At 41.1% G+C, this 19,559-nt stretch overlaps 1 protein-coding gene across 1 annotated transcript in view; it reads right to left on the bottom strand.

Annotated features, from left to right (window-relative positions):
* Positions 1-19,559, bottom strand: part of TMTC1 (transmembrane O-mannosyltransferase targeting cadherins 1) — a 267,805-nt gene that overhangs the window by 150,707 nt on the left and 97,539 nt on the right. The window contains exon 6 of the mRNA XM_046012428.1: positions 203-284. Within this exon, the coding sequence (XP_045868384.1) occupies positions 203-284 (82 nt within the window). The remainder of the gene's footprint in view (positions 1-202; positions 285-19,559) is intronic.

Genomic DNA, 19,559 nt, shown 5'->3' with positions numbered 1-19,559 from the left:
CACTGAGTTCACATACTCTGAGAAGGTTTTCATGCATACCTTCCAAAGCTTTGTAACATTCACAGCATGTAAACTCTTTGATCCTAAGATCGTGCTGTTAGCATCTATTGCTGATTCTATTAAATAATCTGGATCATGTCTCTGAGCCAAGTGAAAGTAAAATATTCCTTATCAGATATTTCAGAAGCATACATATACTTACGTAACTTATGACCAAAGTGGCCCTTTTTAAGAATGGCCTCATGGTAAGCAGGAAATGCCTATTGCTCCTTGCTGTCAGAAATCTGGAACAGAAGAGAAAAAAAAAATCTTAAGTAAGTGTTAGAGTCCACCACACATAATGTTCTCCATTCACTGTGAATAAGCTGTAGCTCGAAAAAAGGTCAGAAAGGATCAGAGCTAAGAGCATGGCTCCTGGATCTAGACCACTCAGGTTTCAGTCCCCCAGCTGCTTACTGTCTGAAAGACCTGGGGCAAGTTTCTTAAAATCTTTGCCTGTCTATGTTTCTCACTTACCAAAAATAAGGGGATAATAGTAGTACCTACTCCACAGAAACACTGTGGGGTAAAATGAAATAATATATGGAGTAGGATCTGGCACTGTTAGCTGTGAATATTACTACCCCATCTATGCCAAATAACCCAGCAATTCTGGTAACTATATGGTTACATTGGTCCAAGGAATGATCAGAAACAAAAGAGTTTACCTACTGCATTTAATTTGAGATACTATGTCTTCAATCTACAAAATACACAAATATCTTTTTTTTTTTTTAAAGATTTATTTATTTGACAGACAGAGATCTCAAGTAGGCAGAGAGGCAGGCAGAGAGAGAGGAGGAAGCAGGCTCCCTGCTGAGCGGAGAGCCCGGTGCAGAGCTCAATCCCAGGACCCTGGGATCATGACCTGAGCCGAAGGCAGAGGCTTTAACCCACTGAGCCACCCAGGCGCCCCAACACAAATATCTTTTAAAAAAAGATTTATTTATTTTAGAGAGGATGGGGGCAGAGGAAGAAAATCCCAAACAGACTCCCCGTTGAGCACAGAACTCAAAATGGGGCTTGACCCCATGACCCTGAGATCATGACCTGAGCTGAAATCAAGAGTCAGGCCACCCAGGTGCCCTATCTCACAAATATCTTACCCCTGAAAAAATAAAGTATTCTAGTTACCCAAGGTTAAGAAACTTACCCAAGCTAACAAAGTTAGTCAACATCACTGTGGGATCAGAGCTCGCCAATATGTAATGGGCAATTTTCTCACCAGCCTATGGCCTCTGGAACCAAAATAGGTTATAAGAATGTCAACTTCTAGAGGGGCAGGAACTTACTTGGATGGTGTGTCTGCCATAGCTCACTGACTTGTACAAAATGGAAGCCCCGTATTTCTGCATAAGAGGCACATGGCTTTGATAAAGACAATGGGGTGCCTGGGTGGCTTAGATGGTTAAGTGTTTCATTTCGGCTCAGGTCATGATCCTGGAGTCCCAGGATCCTCCGGCTACCCGCTCAGCAGGAAGTCTGCTTCTCCCACTGCCCTTCACCCCACTCATGCTCTCTCTCTCACTCTCTCTGACTCTCAAATAATAATCTTAATTAGAAAAACAAAGACAATGAAAGAAAAGCAAGAGAAAGCCATTAACAACTCCCAAGCAAAAACCTAAAGCCAAAGAGGCTTCCAGGAGTCCACCACTTCCTGAATTAATACACAAGATTTTGTGTATGTTTGCGGTGGTGTATATCTCTGAAGTGAAATTCTTGGCTCTGACCTTCAGTGTGAACTGGATCTATATGATTTCCAAAAGGTTACAACCTTGCTAAGTGGCTTCTCTCTGCTCTGCCTCCACTATTTCTATCATTTCCAGGATGACTCAACAAAGATCAACCCTGGATATTTCTGCTATTCCTGTCCAGGATGCAAGGTAAGTGAGTGGCAGCAGGAAGGGAACAGCAGTGTGGGAAGGAGAAAGTGTTGGGGAGGCCTGAAATTGTAATACTTGTAATGAAAGAGCGCTTCTTGTGTTAGTCTGCTTTTGGAAGCTCCATTTCTCAGGTTCCCCCATTGCTGGTTCATTTTAACACAGTGGAAAACATTAGAAGTGGTCTCCTCTCTAAAGAACAACAAGCCAGAGGGTTTAGGATTTTGTTCAATGTTAAACTTAGATAAATTCCGAAAGTCCACATTTTGTTTCACTGAAAGCTTACAATGATGTTTATTTCAGGGAGTGATATTTATAAAGTGTCTCTTTGCTTAGAAATTCTTCCCCCACAACAAATTCCATTTCCTCAAGAAGTTAAGCTCCTTCAGACCCCAAATAATTTTCTCTTAAAATGTAACATCCCAAAGCCATGAAAGCCCAAGATGATACAGAGAGGAGTGGCTGAAAAATGACCTCTTTCAAGATTTCAACTTCTAGTTGTTGATCAATATTAAAAGAGAAAATAAGTCAAAAGGATATGGCCCCTTTCTTGGTAAACACTAGGTCAGAGGCTGAGAGTCTTAAGGTCATACAGGAAGAACTCCAAGAGCTGAATTCTCTGTATTCCTTCCTCCTCCTCAACTCACAATAAAATTAGATAGTGGAATTTTCCCCTTTAGTCCATGATATACGTATGGTCTGTAACTGAACAACAAAAACATTAACAGAATAAAAATACCAGAAAATTGATATGTGCCAGATATAAATTTAAGTGATCAAACTGTAGTTATTTGCCACTTTTAACAATTCTATGAGGAAAAATAGAATTCCCTTTTTTACAGAGGAAGAGACCAAAAAACTAGAATATTCAGCTATTCTATCAGATTCTCTCAGCTATTCATTTCAATCACAAGCTAAAGTATCTGTAAGTGCCTTTTAAAGAAGGCACTATGTAAATGCCATCACTGATAATTTTCAATTTCAGGTAAAGTCTCCACTGTTTTCCCTGTGAAGCCAGAGAACACTTCAACAACCAAACCAAAGCACTGAGGAACGCACTAGAATAGGAACCATGGGTTCTATTCCCAGGCTTCCAAGTCATTGGTTTTATGGCTTGTAACAAGTCTATAAGGAGCTTTGTTTTCTTATTTTATCGACGAGAATTAAACTCAGTGGTTTCAGGTCTAAAATACTGTGATCCTTGGATGTTCTCACCAACAGATGGCATCACAAATGAAAGTGAAGAAAAACAGAGAGAAACCTGAAAATTTTAAAAAGAAATGCTTGGGATTAAGAGGAAGCAAATGTTAGTTGATCAATCCCCACCCCCAACTTGAGTAGACCCTTCATAATTTGCAGTTGCACAGGAAAATAATATTTTAACATTAGTTTGGGGTGTTGCATTATTGAACTCTGCATTTTTAACAATTTCTGATTTTAGGCAAACAACAGATCAAGATTATCCAGAGTAGATTCCCTAACCTGTGCTCCCTCACACCTAATACTATTTTTTCTAACACCAAATCTATTAATGTTCGCCTTCTCAGTTGATTGTCAGAGCTAAACGTGACTCCCTCCCTCAAGTTCACCTCCATGGCTTCTCAGTCATCAAATCCTACATAAGGTCCCCGCTGAGACGAGGACAACCAGCCACACTGAACTGACCACCAAACTCCTGAGTGTTAAGTAAACGCTCATTATTTTAAGCCACTGGCTTTGTTGACACAGAATTATTATGTCAGTGGATAACTGATTGCTATATATATATATGTATATATATACATATATATATCACAATGATCAATAAATGCTTAAAGACCCAGAGTTTTAAAAATATTTTTCTGCCTCCACTCAACACCATCCCACTTTTTTTGTGCGTGTGTTCCTTATCCTCCAGTGCTAGACCAGGGTACGAAAGAAAAATGCTAGATTTGGGAGGTAGACAGCAAGCTGGAAGAGGGGAAACTACAAGATGGTACTATCTTAACCTTAAATCCTGCTGGTTTAAATGAAGATGTTATATTATACCTTCCAGCCCTTCTCGGGATCTATAAACACCTGTTAATTTTTGCCTTAACACCAGCTCCTGTGGCACATATCTCAGATAAAAAGAGTTGTTACTTTTTAACATTATACCAATAAATTATAAAAAGCTTGAAGGGGCACAGAATACATGACCAGAAAATCTACCACTTTAACATGTGGATTATTTTAAACTGAAGGCAATCAAGACCCAGCAGAGTCAAGAAAAACCTTGATCTCGCCCTTTACTACCTAAAAGAATTTAGAGAGGGGGCCTGCCTCAGAGAGGAAGCTGTACCAGAGGTAACTTTTTTTTTTTTTAAAGATTTTATTTATTTATTTGACAGACAGAGATCACAAGTAGGCAGAGAAGCAGGCAGAGAGAGAGGGAAGCAGGCTCCCCGCTGAGCAGAGAACCCGATGCGGGGCCCCATCCCAGGACCCCGAGACCATGACCTGAGCCGAAGGCAGCGGCTTAACCCACTGAGCCACCCAGGCGCCCCCCAGAGGTAACTTTTACCTGAATGACTGACTTATCTGTAGGACAGAGCAAATCTGTAATTACCAAACGTCGGCTCTTCCCACTGTCCTGCGAATTACGAATTACGCTCCCCTGCTTGGAAGCACTTAGCTCAGGAAGGCACAGAAGTCTTGATGAGGGAACAGAAAGCTGGCTGAGGACAAAGCAAAAGCTTACACCCTGCAATCTTCCCCCACCCCAACTCCTGGGTGGGACAGAAGTGACATTCTTTGGGAATCTCCCAACTATCTTAATGTTAATACCTTGCTAGAGGAAAAAAAAACCTTGAAAATGGCAAGGCCTCTGGTATCCGGTTTCTTATAAGTCCTGTTTAGCATATGAAAGTTCTATTGAAACCTCCCTTTTCCTTACCGCTCCCCACCCCCTTCATACACAAACTGCCACCGCTCACAAGCCCCAGATAGCAGCTCTTTCTGCCCACAGTTCGGTCCCTGTGCTTTAATAAACTACCACTTTGCACCAAAGATGGCTCAAGAATCGGCTCCGGGCCTCACCCCACCGAACCTCACTTTTATTCTAGAACTTCATCAGTGTGACTTGCCTTTGGGTCTCTATTTTTATGGGACTCCTGTATGTATGAAATTAAATTTGTTTTCCTTCTGTTAATCTATCCTATGTCAATTTAATTATTAGACTAGCCAAAGAAGCTAAAAGGGTAGAAGGAAGATTTTACCTCTTCTATTAGCTATATACAAAATCCCTTCTAGAACACCAGTCATACTAATTTCTCCTGTTCTTTCAAAGTAATAACAGAGATTAATACAGAGTCATATACCATGACCAAAAATTTTCTTAAAAGATTAAATTCGGAGCTTTTTAGGATAGGAGTTTAGAAGTCTGCTTCTCTTTGAAACACAAGAAAAAAGGTAGGTTTTTTGTGCTCCCCCCCCCCCCCAGTTGACCAAAGTAACAAAGACACAGCTCACATTAGAAAAGATTATAAGCTTAACAAAAACAACAAAAAGAAATGTGTCTTTGGGTTCTTCTTTAATGCACTTTCTCTCCTTGAACTCATGAAGTACTCATCTAAATCTTAGTAACCATAGGCATTATAAAGAGGAGTGAGACAACCTTTGATGTCTCCTTTGATATTCAAATACAGAGTCTGAAGCAAAGGAGCCAGTTCTAAGACAATAATGCATTTCTCACTTTTATCTATTCAAAAACCCCAACTCACCTTCAATACCCCATTCTGAGGCTATGGTAAATTTTTCTTTCAGAAATTCCAAACTTAGCTCAGTATGTTATTTACAAAGAAATATGTGGAAATAAAGACAAAGAAGGCAGAGAGAAATATAATTTCAGTTCTCTAACCATTTTGAAACTCAAAGTTAGAACCGGAAGGGGTCAGAATAGCTCAGGCAGTTTTACAGGTGAGGAAAAAAAAAAAAATGAAAGTCCAGAAGTGTTAACTGATTTGTAAAAGATCGGGGTCCTTTGATATCAAAGGTCAATGAGTTCAGGCTTTATTATTCATTAAATCTGCAGCCTAATTTATATTCCTAAATGAATTTAGTCAGAGACTCCAATTCCTCCTACATGTAACAGCAAAAATTCAATTCTGGTGATATCATCCTTTTCTGTCATTAACAGTCCCAGAAAAGTCTCAATTCATTCACAATAGGGGGTACTTAATGTACTCTATGGGCATCATTGGCTGTGCTATACACTTTACTTTTTTTTTTTTTTTAAGATTATTTATTTATTTGACAGACAGAGATCACAAGTAGGCAGAGAGGCAGGCAAAGAGAGAAGAGGAAGCAGGCTCCCTGCTGAGCAGAGAGCCAGATGAGGGGCTTGATCCCAGGACCCTAGATCATGACCTGAGCCAAAGGCAGAGGCTTTAACCCACTGAGCCACCCAGGTGCCCCTGCACTTTACTTTTTTTTCCATATACTTTTTTTTCCACAACATTCCGTATTGTGAGCCATGCTTGTCCCCATCTTGTGAATGAGGCTGAAGGAAGAATTTACTTAGGATCTTGCAGCTGGCAAGTGGCAGAGTTGAGATATGAATCCAAATCCAAAGCATTCACTACTCTATGTAGCATACAAATAAAACAGAGCTGGTTTATTTAGCACACTTTCAACATAGATTATTTTTGTATGCATTTCTGCGTGTGTAGAAACACAGTGGTTTCTACTGAATTAAATGATAAAGTTCATCTTCAGTATTTTCCTCCATTTGCATGGGTCTACAATAAAACCCTTAGTATAGGTTTTTCCTACAAATGAATGAACTGAGGCAGTGCACAATTCTTGAAGGGTCTTTTATGAAGTATCCTTTTAAAGGTTAAGGTGTATAGTGGTTGGTGAAGGTTGAAATGCAAGTTCCATGTACTGCGGGCTGATTCAGAAGTCCTAAGTGAGAACAGATGGCCAAAAGGAGAGTGTGTGTGCATGGCTGAGAGGGTGTAACTGTACTGTGAACCCATCCCCATCAGCCGGCCAGCTCCACAGACAGAAGTGGCAAGCAGGAACACAGAGTGAGACAGATAAGCGTGTCCTGAGAGTGACAATGAAGCTGACACCTGAGGAAGAGAAGAAGTGAATTAGGTGAGGGGAGAAGGAATAAGACACATATACAGAGGCCCAGGACTGAGACAAGGCAAGCAAGGGGAAGAAAATAAAAGTTCATTCTAGCTGCAGGATCTAATATGGCAGAATGGTGACAAGGAGGCTTGAGAGGCAGGCAGGGGCCTCAGTGACCCTCATGTCCCACTGTGGAGTTTGAACTTTATTTGGACAGCAATGAACAGTTGGTGAAGGGCTTCAGGCAATGAGGACCCAATGTGATTTCCAGCACGAACTGGCTCTCTGTGATGTTGCTAATGTGACTAGTGTGAGGTCCATAACAGAGCAAAGGGCCCAGCAGTCCCAATGAGGAAATGGTAGGCAGCAGTGATTATGGAAGTTTCTGAGATGTCAGATTCAGAAATAGAGGAGGTTCTAGCCCAAATAGATAGACCTGATGGCAGGGATAAGTGGAAAGGCATGTGTTGTTACATTTATTTACCAATCTTATTTAGTATTAAGTCTTTTCTTAATGCATTCCAATTTTGTGTGATTAGGTCATTAATTTGATGTCATTCAAAACTTTCTATAATATTAAATTCAATATTAAATTGCCAAAGTAAAAACCCATTATAAGAATATACATATTATGCACTTAGGTGGCCTTTTCTATGTCAAAGGGCTTTTCAGTCCAGTCTAATATTTAGTCCTTGAAAGAGCCATATGTGCTTGGCAGAAGAGAAAGCACCAGCCCCACATTATTGACCTAGACCTAGACCTTCTGAACCAGAATTCAGACATTTTATGGCTGATTCCATGCCTTTTAGCTGCATCACATGATCTCCTCTCCAATCACACTGTCAAACACATTTGCTGCAGGTTTCCCCTTATTTCTATCAGTCCAAACTTCCTGCACACCACAGACTCTTAAGAACCCATGAAAATGAAATCACTACTACTTGCAGGACACATCTGCGTGGGTACCCAAATAAACTTTTGCACTCAGAAGATTAAAAACAGCCAGTGATACCATAATCATATTTTCTGAACCTCTTATTGGAATATACAGAGTGATAAATCCAAATATTATTCAGCTAGTGAAAAGGAGTATTTGGTATTGAAGCTGTCCGGGTAAACTGGGGAAACACTTTCTGTTAACAACGACAACAATAAAATAACAGCTGACATGGAGTAAATGCCTACAGTGCCCCAGGCAGCTCCTATGTATAAATACTTAGCATCTTCCTACAGTATGTGCACTAATAAAATCTTCATTTTACAAATGCGGAAACCAAAATATTAAGAGTCAAGAAACTTGCACCGAGGACCAACAGGAGTCAGAAGGTCAATCTAGCTTGTACCTTTAATCACCAATGCTCTTCTGCCTCTCTGACATTGCCAACTAAATCTGTCTTCAACTTCCCTTTGCCTGAATTTCAAACACTACCCTCAAGTACAAACACGGCATTAACATATATTTAAAAGACTGATGATTCCATGAAAAAAATGCTCAACATCACTCAGAATCAGGGAAATACAAATCAAAACCATAATGAGAACCACCTTACACCAGTCAAGGGAATGACTAAAATTAACAAGTCAGGAAATGACAGATGTTGGCAAGGATGCCAAGAAAAGGGAACCCTCCTACGCTGTTGGTGGGAATGCAAGCTGGTACAGGCACTCTGGAAAACAGTATGGATGTTCCTCAAAAAGTTGAAAATAGAGCTACCCTATGATCCAGCAATTGCACTACCACGTATTTATCCCAAAGATACAGATGTAGTGAAAAGAAGGGGCACATGTACCCCAATGTTTGTCCACAATAGCCAAACTATGGAAAGAGCCCAGATGTCCATCAACAGATAAATGGATAAAGAAGATGTGAGATACACACACACACACACACACACACACACAATGGAATACTACTCAGCCATCCAAAAAATGAAATCCTAAAAAAAAATGAAATCCTGCCATTTACAATGATGTGGATGAAACTAGAGAAATTATACTAAGCAAAATAAGTCCATCAGAGAAAGACAATTATCATATGACCTCACTATGTGGAATTTAAGAAACAAAACAGATGATCATAGGGGAAGAGAGGAAAAAATAAAACAGATGAAATCAGAGAGGGTGATAAACCGTAAAGAATCTTAACCACAAGAAACAGAGGGTGACTGGAGGGGAAGGGGATGGAGTGATAAGGTAAGTGGGTGATGGGCATTAAGAAGGACACATGATGTGGGACACCTGGGTGGTTCAGTGGTTAGTGTCTGCCTTGGGCTCTCTACACGTCTCAAATAAATAAAATCTGTTAAAAAAAAAAAAGAAGAAGAAGAAGAACGGCACATGATGTAATAAGCACTGGGTATTATATGGAACTGATGAAATCACTGAATTCTACCTCTGAAACTAGTAATATGATATGTTAATTAACTGAATTTAAATTTTAAAAATCAAACTATAAAAAAATAAAAAATAAAGGATGATCAGGATACATATATACTGATCAATTAAGGAAATTAACAGAAAGGCTGCTACAACATCATTGCTATGAAATATAACAAGCCGTTCTAACAGCAATATTCAATTGGCAAAATACTGGGCACGGAGTTAGGTCCTATTAAACAATACATGAAAGAAATAAAAGCATACATTTAACACTTAAATAACAGCTAACGTTTACTGAGTGTTTGCCATGGGCCAGAACCTCTCCTAAGCACATATATCAGCTCTTTAAAGACACACACAAACAACAAAAGTATGAAGCAGGAATTATTTCTATCTTCATTTTATAGAAGGGGAAACAGAAGCCTAGAAGGCTAACGGAGTGACTTGAACTTGCCTGGGACCACGAAGCCGGTAGTGAACAGAGCTGGGAACTGTGCCTGTGTGTTCGGATGCTGGAGCCTGTTTCCCAGAGCTGCCCCACATGGCCCTTCTGTGCTTGCTGCACTGCCCCCAAGGAGCTGTGCACAGGAGGAAGGACGAAAAGACTTCAGGGAAGGAAGAAGTCAGCATGAGCTGGAAAAAGAGAAGCAGCTACAGGAAACACGGGAGACCTGACCTGGGCCTGGGGGGGCGGAGGAGGGTCAGAGAAGATGGAGGAGAGGGACAAGAGGGGCTGGGGGAGAGGTGCCCAGGCGGCCGGGGAGGAAATGGAGGGAGCGTGGCTGCCCAGGACGGCGAGAGCTCCCAGCAAACACAGCACGGGCAGCCCCTCCTCAGCATTGCAGAGTCAAGGGTGTGAAATCTGAATAAGGAAGTGTGAAACTGGAACTCTGAAACCATGTCAGCCTGAACAGCAGGAGAATATCCCTAAATATAACGGATATTGTTTCTGTCTCCCTTTTGCTCAGCCACAGAAAGGCAAGGGGTCTCACCCAGGCAGCTAGCTGCCTCTCCTCTCAGCCTTCCCCAGGTATCATCCCTGTCACTAGGGTTCTTTGGGGACCTGGAGTAGGACTGTATTTCTCCACGGTCCCATCCCTGACTTACTCCCTATGTGTTTCAAACCTTACAGCCAACACCCAGGATAGAGACTGGGCCCCCACGCCATTGGAGGGGGGGCATCATGTGCTGCAGCTCTACACCTTCTCTTTGTCTCTCCTCCACTCGTGGCATCCATGCAAAATGCAGGCCAGGCTGGCCCTGCAGGGGCTCTATCCCACTTTTATGCTCATCACAGGGTGAGAAACTTAGGTCAGGAGATGTGCTACAGCTGCGAAGAGCTTACATTGGAGACACGTAGGGGAGGAAGCCTCGCTTAAGCCACTTTCTCCAATCCAGCTTTCCATAGAGGCCCTTCATGCACAGGCTGGAAGCAACTTGTAAGAAGGGACAGTAAGCCCAGAAACTCTGCAGTACACACGGGTTCGTACACAGAGTTCACACAGAGGCCAAGGAGGACATCTGGCTGCCTGGGCTTCCTGGAGACCATGGCTCCTCCTAAAACAGATCACTTTCCTGCAGCCAAGGCCACGCTGTGGCCAAGATAGGTGGCTTAAGAAAACACAGCACCACTCACAGGGAGGTGCCATGTCAATGGGGGAGAAGAGAAACCTTTCCTTGGTCCAGATGAACTTATCCAGAGAATAGCCCATGTCTCTGGCCCCAACCCCTAACCCCCTTTCTAATGAAGGTCAGAGGGCCGACCATCAGAGCTGCAAAGGCTGGAAAGGGGGAACTGGTCCTTCCACCACAATCCTGGCAAATACCTTTAAAGTTCACGTTTCCTACAAGAATCTAATTTTACGGGGATTCAAGTTTTATTTCACTTGGAACTCTTTTTTACACTCAGGACAAATATGCTATATGTTTTTCTTTAAAAGGTGAACTTTTTAAGGTTCAACTCTAGGCAATTTGGTTTTATTTTATTTTTTTTAAAGATTTTATTTATTTATTTGACAGAGAGAGATCACAAGTAGATAGAGAGGCAGGCAGAGACAGAGAGAGAGAGGGAAGCAGGCTCCCTGCTGAGCAGAGAGCCCAATGCGGGACTCGATCCCAGGACCCTGAGATCATGACCTGAGCCGAAGGCAGCGGCTTAACCCACTGAGCCACCCAGGCGCCCCAATTTGGTTTTATTTTTAAATTCCAGTATTCACACATGTTGAAAACTCCTAAGGAGAAAGCCATAATTATGATTTCAGAGTAGAAATAAGAACCACAGTGGCTCTTAGCAATAGAAACAATCATTATTCAGATAATTGTCATGGTTTTTAATGTTTGTGTAAAATGTCTACTAGTTCTGCGGAAGTTAGAATACATAATTAAGTCTATGTTTTTTTTTCAAATGCATGCTTCTTTTGGTTATACCATTTTTAAAACTGTCTCCTAATTTACTTCTAGACCAGACTCTCATTTTAAAACATAACGTAAAAACTAAAGCAGGGAAGTTGCCAAAGGAACTAGAAATTCCAGTCCCAGTCCTATTTTTTCACATATACTCATATCTAATTATATTTATTTATATTTTTCAAAGGAACCATTCAGAAAATAATGTTACAACATCAGTTTGTTAAGTGGGTTGTCAGAGGGACCTCTGAAGGTCTCTCATACTAAACTCACAAAAGATGGTGTCTGTGACATAGGGGCAGCCCAGGGGTGGTAAAGCAACCACAGAAGCCACAAAGAATCTCAGCTCATTCAATGACCCATTGAGAGACTAGCCAACCCTCATAACTGCCTTGGGGTCTCAGATGCCTCAGTCACAAAGCAGTCATCCTAATTTCTACCTCATTCATTGAAAGGATTTCAATGAGACAAGGTATGTAAGTGGCTCAACGCAATGCCCAGAACATAAAGGCACCCAAAGTAACCATTATTGGAGAAGTGACCACAACTTAAATGAAAATTCTATAACCCTATGGCCTGTCTTGCATGGCCATATGCAAAAATAAAAACAAAAACAAAACAAAAAAAAACAAACAGTGAATTCAGCTAGGATTAAGTATAGAAAAAGGACTCCTCTCCCTCAAGTTCTATCGGCTCCCTTCTTCGTGAAAAGAGAAGGGAAGAGAACTAAATATTTTCTAGAAGATGAAGCTAGAATTTAGCTTTCAACATTCTTCTCATTCACTGGTTTCCTTTCATTCGGCTTGGATACTGAAGCCAGCTACTCCAATGTATCAGGCAAGATGCGCCTGCCCACAGTGGCTGGCTGAGGAGGCAGACAGGAAGTGACCTGGAAGGGCTGAAATCCAGCCCATGGTCCCTTCAACAACCCATGAACCCTGGTGCCCGCTCCATCCACCTTGAGGAAGAGCAGCCTTTTCTTAATTCTCCCAAAAGAGCAAAAGGTGCCCTTGACTCAAACGTCAGGCACTTGATACTCCACACACCCCCAGTTTTTTTCTACTTCAAATAAGTATCCCTACTGGCCAGCAGCAGCCTGCACCATTATGATCCAATACCCATTAAACAGCTTCATTGTCCTAATGACTTTCACAGCAACTTGCTAAACATAGTGTTTCCATTTTCTTTGCAGCCAATTTTATTTTCTCACTGACATACTGCCACACTATTTCCAGTCACCAAACCAAGTGTAAAGTAACTTCATGTCAATGAACAATATTTGTTTCTGTATTAACTCAGCTGAGTTTCCCTTGCCAACTCACCATCGTGTTTGATACAGTAGGAATTTAATTCATTATACCAAATTTTAAAAATTCTTTTTTTTTAAAAGATTTTATTTATTTATTTGACAGAGAGAAATCACAATTAGGCAGAGAGGCAGGCAGAGAGAGAGGAGGAAGCAGGCTCCCTGCTGAGCAGAGAGCCAGATGCGGGACTTGATCCCAGGACCCTGAGATCATGACCTGAGCCGAAGGCAGCAGCTTAATCCACTGAGCCACCCAGACGCCCCCCAAATTTTAAAAATTCTTAATCCTACAAGTCTTAACGCTACCTTTAGAAACCCCACGAATATCAGGACCCAATCTGAAATCTTCCAGGATGAAGTTTCCATATCCTAGAGGCTTTATACACAAGACTGGATTGTCAGCAAGGGTGATCACCCAGTCCAGCATGCCTACCCCTAAGGAGCTTGCTGGGACATGGGACTTTCAGTGCTAAAAGTCCTGGGAAAACCAGAATGAGCTGGTCATTCTCTATCCAGCAGGTTGGCAGAATACAGACTTAATTGTTATCAACCAAACCATATGTTTTGCAAAATCCAAACAAAATAAGTGCTATCTTCTTCTTGCTCTGGACAAACACACCTGTATGGAGACAGACAGACACACACACACACACACCATACCACCACATATATCCTCCTATCCATCATCTGCTATTCTTTATGAAAAAGAATTTAATCAAAAACAAGTGTTTCTGGGGCGCCTGGGTGGCTCAGTGGGTTAAAGCCTCTGCCTTTGGCTCAAGGTCATGATCCCAGGGTCCTGGGATCGAGCCCCACATCGGGCTCTCTGCTCAGTGGGGAGCCTGCTTCCTCCTCTCTCTCTGCCTGCCTCTCTGCCTACTTGTGATCTCTGCCTATCAAATAAATAAATAAAATCTTAAAAAAAAAAACAAAAAACAAGTGTTTCTCTGGTGGCAGATATTTACTGATTGGTTGAGCTTGTTAATTCTGAAAACCTGAGAACTAGAATTTTCTCACCCCCACTTTCGAACCATCAGACAACTCTTCTCTACTTGGATAAGCCAATGTAAGTGGCATTTATATTCAAGTAACAAAAGGAAAGGAGTGCAGGGAGAAACAAGGGTTTAATAACTACTAAGACTGTACAGAGTTCCTTATAGATGCAATCAATGGAGCTGTAATGACTATTTACTAGATTATAAAGTTGCCTGGTTGATTAAAGTAGAGGTTAATATTTTAAATGCTAAATTCAAAGGAATTCGACTGTCTTGATTATAAATAATCAGTAATTAAAAGGAATCTGACTGTCTTGATTATAAAATACAGTGATCATAGACAGAACGGTACCTAAAATGATAAATCTTAGCTATAAACAAACAGAACCAAACATTCAAAGAAAACTAAAAGTTCCAAAATCTCACAACCTGTAATTTCAATACATTTGTCTGTTTATGTTCTGCCATATGGAAATAACACATATTCATTTTTCCTTTTATATGCCAGCGATACTTGACTGAAAAGTTTATGAAAGTTTTCTATCTTCTATGCTACTCTTTTTGTTTGTTTGTTTGTTTCTTCCTGGTACACAAGGTTTACCGGCTACAGGATTATTTAAAATCATTTCCACTCTCTTTAAACATTAAGTTCCAATTTCCTGGGCCCTATTACTAAAAACAGCATAGTAAACACTAAGAGTAGATTTTTCCACTGTTCAGTGATCTCCTACTTAAGTAAAAGAGCCATATTATGAATATTAAGTGACTACTTTAGACTGACAAAAACAACAGATGTTCGTCAAAAGGAAAAAAAAAAAAACTCCAGAAGAATCTGTTTTGACACATCCCTTGCCCAAATAGGAAAACTGATCCCTGTCATGGTCAGTCAGTGAGCAGTTTCTACAGGTCCCATTTGCACTGTACCTTGAAATCAAAGACAGGCCAACTCCAGGAATAACAGATGAGGCACGGCTTCTCTTCAAGATGTGAGGACATGGCAACCAGTGGAGTTCTATTAGGCAGGTGATCAAAAATCATGCTTGATCACAATTTCTCTAACAAAGCACTTTATGAGAAACCAATAGGAGGTGGGTACCCCCAGGTGGCCAATTGAAATGGGTCCCATTCATGCTGGATGGATACCTTAAAGCGAGGTCTCACTACTGTGGACATCTGGGGAATCCTTAACTCCTGACAGAGCTGGCAAGTATGCTACAGTGTGCAAAAAAGAAAAACATCTTGTCCTCCTGTAACATGATTTGGTTAAGGACCAAAATAAGACATGAGGCCCTTCTAGTCCTTCTGTGGAAGTACAGGTACATACTCATCTGCCCAAAATCATTTACATTCCAAACCCTTGGGATTTTTCAGGTCTACCTTCAAGAAAACAGCATCAATATGTTAACTGGCATCTAATTTTGCTATGTTCTTCTTTCTTAGCTAGTTCAATCTAATGGATTTCAGGATTAAGGTTATTGCAAATAAAAGTAAAACCAAATTTGCAGCATGAATAACCCTTTTCCTGCATGGCTGTTTTGCACATTATGATGCTGTTTTTGTTTCTTTGTATTTAGCATATCCGTGCAGCACCAATGTGCCTGTTCACTGACAGACTCTTATCCTGCAGTTCTTTCTTTTTTTTTTTTTTAATTTTATTTATTTATTTGACAGACAGAGATCACAAGTAGGCAGAGAGGCAGACAGAGAGAGAGGAGGAAGCAGGCTCCCCGCTGAGCAGAGAGCCCGACGCGGGGCTCGATCCCAGGACCCTGGGATCATGACCTGAGCTGAAGGCAGAGGCTTTAACCCACTGAGCCACCCAGGCGCCCCTCCTGTTTTCTATACATAAAATGTGCCATAAAATATGCAGGACCATAAGCAATCCAAAGAAGGTATGTGAATTAATCCATATGGATGAAATTAAATCATGTGGTTGTGTAGAAATCATTTCTACACAACCACATGATTTAATTTCTTCATTTGCCAAAGACAACTACTTCTATGACTATACTATTCTACAAATTTAATAAACCAATATTTCTGCAATAATCAGAACCTCATCTACTAAACAACCTCTTCTTCCAGTTATATGTACAAAAGTCAAGGACGAATAAGAATTGCTTCTAAGCAACCAAAACTAATGCTTCCAACTCACAATTGTCCAGTTTTCCTCCCTAAAGCAAAATCAAAGCAGGGAGATGTGCTGCCACAAACGCTTGCACTGTAACGGCGCCTGGCTTGCTTTTCCTAGATCCCATTTCTTCTTTTTCCTGAGCATACAACCTCTCTGCTTTATTTGTGGTTAAAAACGACCTCATAACTGAGTTCTAGCCAGAGGAAGGTGAACAGAAGTAACACGTACCAATTTCAAGTCTGGCCCATAAAATCTTCCTGCATTTGAGCCCAGAAACATTTTCCTCTTCCTGCTTGATGAAGGCAAGCACAGCTGGAAGTTACAGAGTCACAAGATGGATGGAGCCTGGGTCCCTGAATCACACTGTGAAGATGAGCTGCCCATCTGTCAAGAACACCTAGTTCAGATTTAATGTAAGAAACTTCTATCAAATGTAAGCCATGCTCATAGCTGGTGTCATATGACCTAAGACAGATGCCAAGAGTAGCAAGCAATGGCATCTAAAAGCAAGGAGGGGGGGCACCTGGGTGGCTCACTGGGTTAAAGCCTCTGACTTCAGCTCAGGTCATGATCCCAGGGTCCTGGGATCGAGCCCCACGTCGGGCTCTCTGCTCCGCGGGAAGCCTGCTTTCTCCTCTCTCTCTCTCTGCCTGCTTGTGATCTCTGTCTGTCAAATAAATAAATAAAATCTTAAAAAATAAATAAATAAATAAATAAAAGCAAGGAGGGGTCTACAAATTCACCTTTGGAAAAAAGTCTGAGATACTCTGAAGAATTTATGTAAGGAACATTAGTGTCTCATTTATAGATAGTAAAGTTTTGAAAACTGTAAGAGGATACAATGTTGGCATGGGCTCCACAAGACAGACAAAATCATGGACTTATGGGACTGAAAATTTGTGTAATGTCATGTTATTTTTTTCTGAATATCAACTTGGTATCACACAACAAAACCTAAAATACTTCACCAACCTTTGGTAATCACACTCAAATCAGAGATGCCACAGGAAGAATTATGTTCTTCACATTAGTGAAAAACTGAAAACAACCTAACTACCTAAATTAGGGGAATAGTTAAACAAATTTTAGTATCACCATACAGTGGAATAACTCATCTAATCATTTTAGATTATGTTTAAAAGAACATTTATAGTCGTACCTGGGTGGCTCAGTCCTTTTAAGCATCTGCCTTCGGCTCAGGTCATGATTCTGGGGACCTGGGATCAAGCCCCAGGTCAGGGGTCCCTGCTCAAAAGGGATTCTGCTTCTCCCTCTCCCTCTCCCTCTGCCTCTCCCCCTTCATCCCCCATCCCATGCACTCTTTCTCTCTAAAATGTGTGTGTGTGTGTGTGTGTGTGTGTGTGTGTATGTGCATACTGAAGATGAGAAGGAAAAGGAGGAAGAAGAGAAAAGAAGAAAGGATTACCTATAGGTGGAGGGACGCAACAGGACAGGGAGGACAGGGACAGACCTGTATGAGTGGACTTTATAGTGCAGATTTAGAAGCGGTGTTTATATAGTTATAAAACAAATTAAATCCAAAGAAAAAAAACCAATCCTTAAAAATAAAACACAACATGAAACAAGTCAAAACTACACAGAAAGGAACTATATCAAGTAAGTTTAAAACACAGCAATTTTGGGGGCGCCTGGGTGGCTCAGTGGGTTAAGCCGCTGCCTTCGGCTCAGGTCATGATCTCAGGGTCCTGGGATCGAGCCCCACATCGGGCTCTCTGCTCATCAGGAAGCCTGCTTCCTCCTCTCTCTCTCTGTCTGCCTCTCTGCCTACTTGTGATCTCTCTCTCTGTGTCAAATAAATAAATAAAATCTTTAAAAAAAAAAAAACAAAAAACACAGTAATTTTACTGCATATAACCTAGTACTATACATTTTAAAAGCAAAAAGAATGATAAAAAATTCACAAAATACTTTTAACAATCAAATTGTTTCTGGTAATCTTGGTATTGTTATTTTGAGACTATTTCATGAGTAATGCAGAATAAAACAAATACATAATTATACGGGTGTTGTTAGGAACCAGAATTTTCAGTAGGCAGAAAGAGAGAGGCGTACCCTGAAGGAGATTAGGTAAAAACGCTTGTAGTTCCAAATTTTAACTAGAAGTGTTAGCTAGGATGCAATTCGAAGTTCCTCAAATAAGAGGGCTGGAAGCTCTCTGCAGAAAAGAGGAGGGGAAAAGAAAAAAAGCAGGGGAAGAATGTTGTTTTGCAAAACCAATAGTTCCAGCCAGAGTTGCCCAGCTAGGTGTTTCACCTGAGAGACCCCTGTAGAGTTTTCACCTGAGCATGACTTACAGGAACCCATCTTGAGCAGGGCTTGAGCTGAGTACCTGGGCAGGAGCCCTCCTGAGTTGTCCTAAAGTTACCTTTAGCTCATTATAAAACAAAGATCCTCCTCCTATGGGTGGAGTCGTCTGCCATTTTTTCTGAACACACATGTATGCACTAGCATGCTGACATTGAATGAAATTGTTTATGCAAGCTCCACGCTCCCATCCCCTAATACACTGAATAAAAGTTTCCTGTACTAACCCCATAGGGAGACAGTGTTTTTAAGGCAGGGAAACTGAAAGGCACCCCACAAAAAAACTGCCTTTTTTTTTTGCTCCTTTTGTTGCTTCTGTTCTTGCTAGGACCTACACCCCTGCCTCACACACATCCTACAGTACCAAATAATGTAGGTCCTCCTTGGAAAGGTCAAGGAATTAATGATTTCTTTGGAGTCTTCCAGCACAATATTTAACACCTAAGGAGTGACCAGGCAGGATCATGAATGTTTTCCAAGACCAATGACTCACCAAAGTCTCGGGCTCCAGGGCATAAGTGATTCATAGAGGTCACTTGAACTTGCCTTTTTTCTTGGATGCCTGAGAAGATATGTGCACTGGACCACAATCCTCAGTAAAATTCCAGACCCCAAGCAAAGTTGAGACTAACTCTCTTCTCCTTTCCTTTCCCAGATGTTCTTTCTCTATTGCTCTCTATGTCTTCAATAAACTCTGCCCCCACTTCTTGGTTCTCGTTTGATTTCTCTTGTGCCCAGAACCAAAGATCATCTTCTCCCTGGACCCAGCCAGTCTGCATTACTTTGAGAGCTATTTCCCTATCTTCTTACTTGTAACAATAATAAAAAGTTCTTTGCTTTTAACATTTCCTTGAGTTGTGTTTAATTTGATGCACCCCAAATGGCGAATCATTTGAGTTCAGTTCAAAGTATCAGAATAAACTCATTACCTATTTTCATATTTTAAAGATAACTGATTTTCCTAGGACTCACCACTGAAAAGGCCTGGTGACACAGTGAGT

The sequence above is a fragment of the Meles meles genome, chromosome 7, assembly GCF_922984935.1.
Source record: "Meles meles chromosome 7, mMelMel3.1 paternal haplotype, whole genome shotgun sequence".
Lineage (NCBI taxonomy): Eukaryota > Metazoa > Chordata > Mammalia > Carnivora > Mustelidae > Meles > Meles meles.
This window is presented reverse-complemented; position numbering and strand designations above follow the sequence as displayed.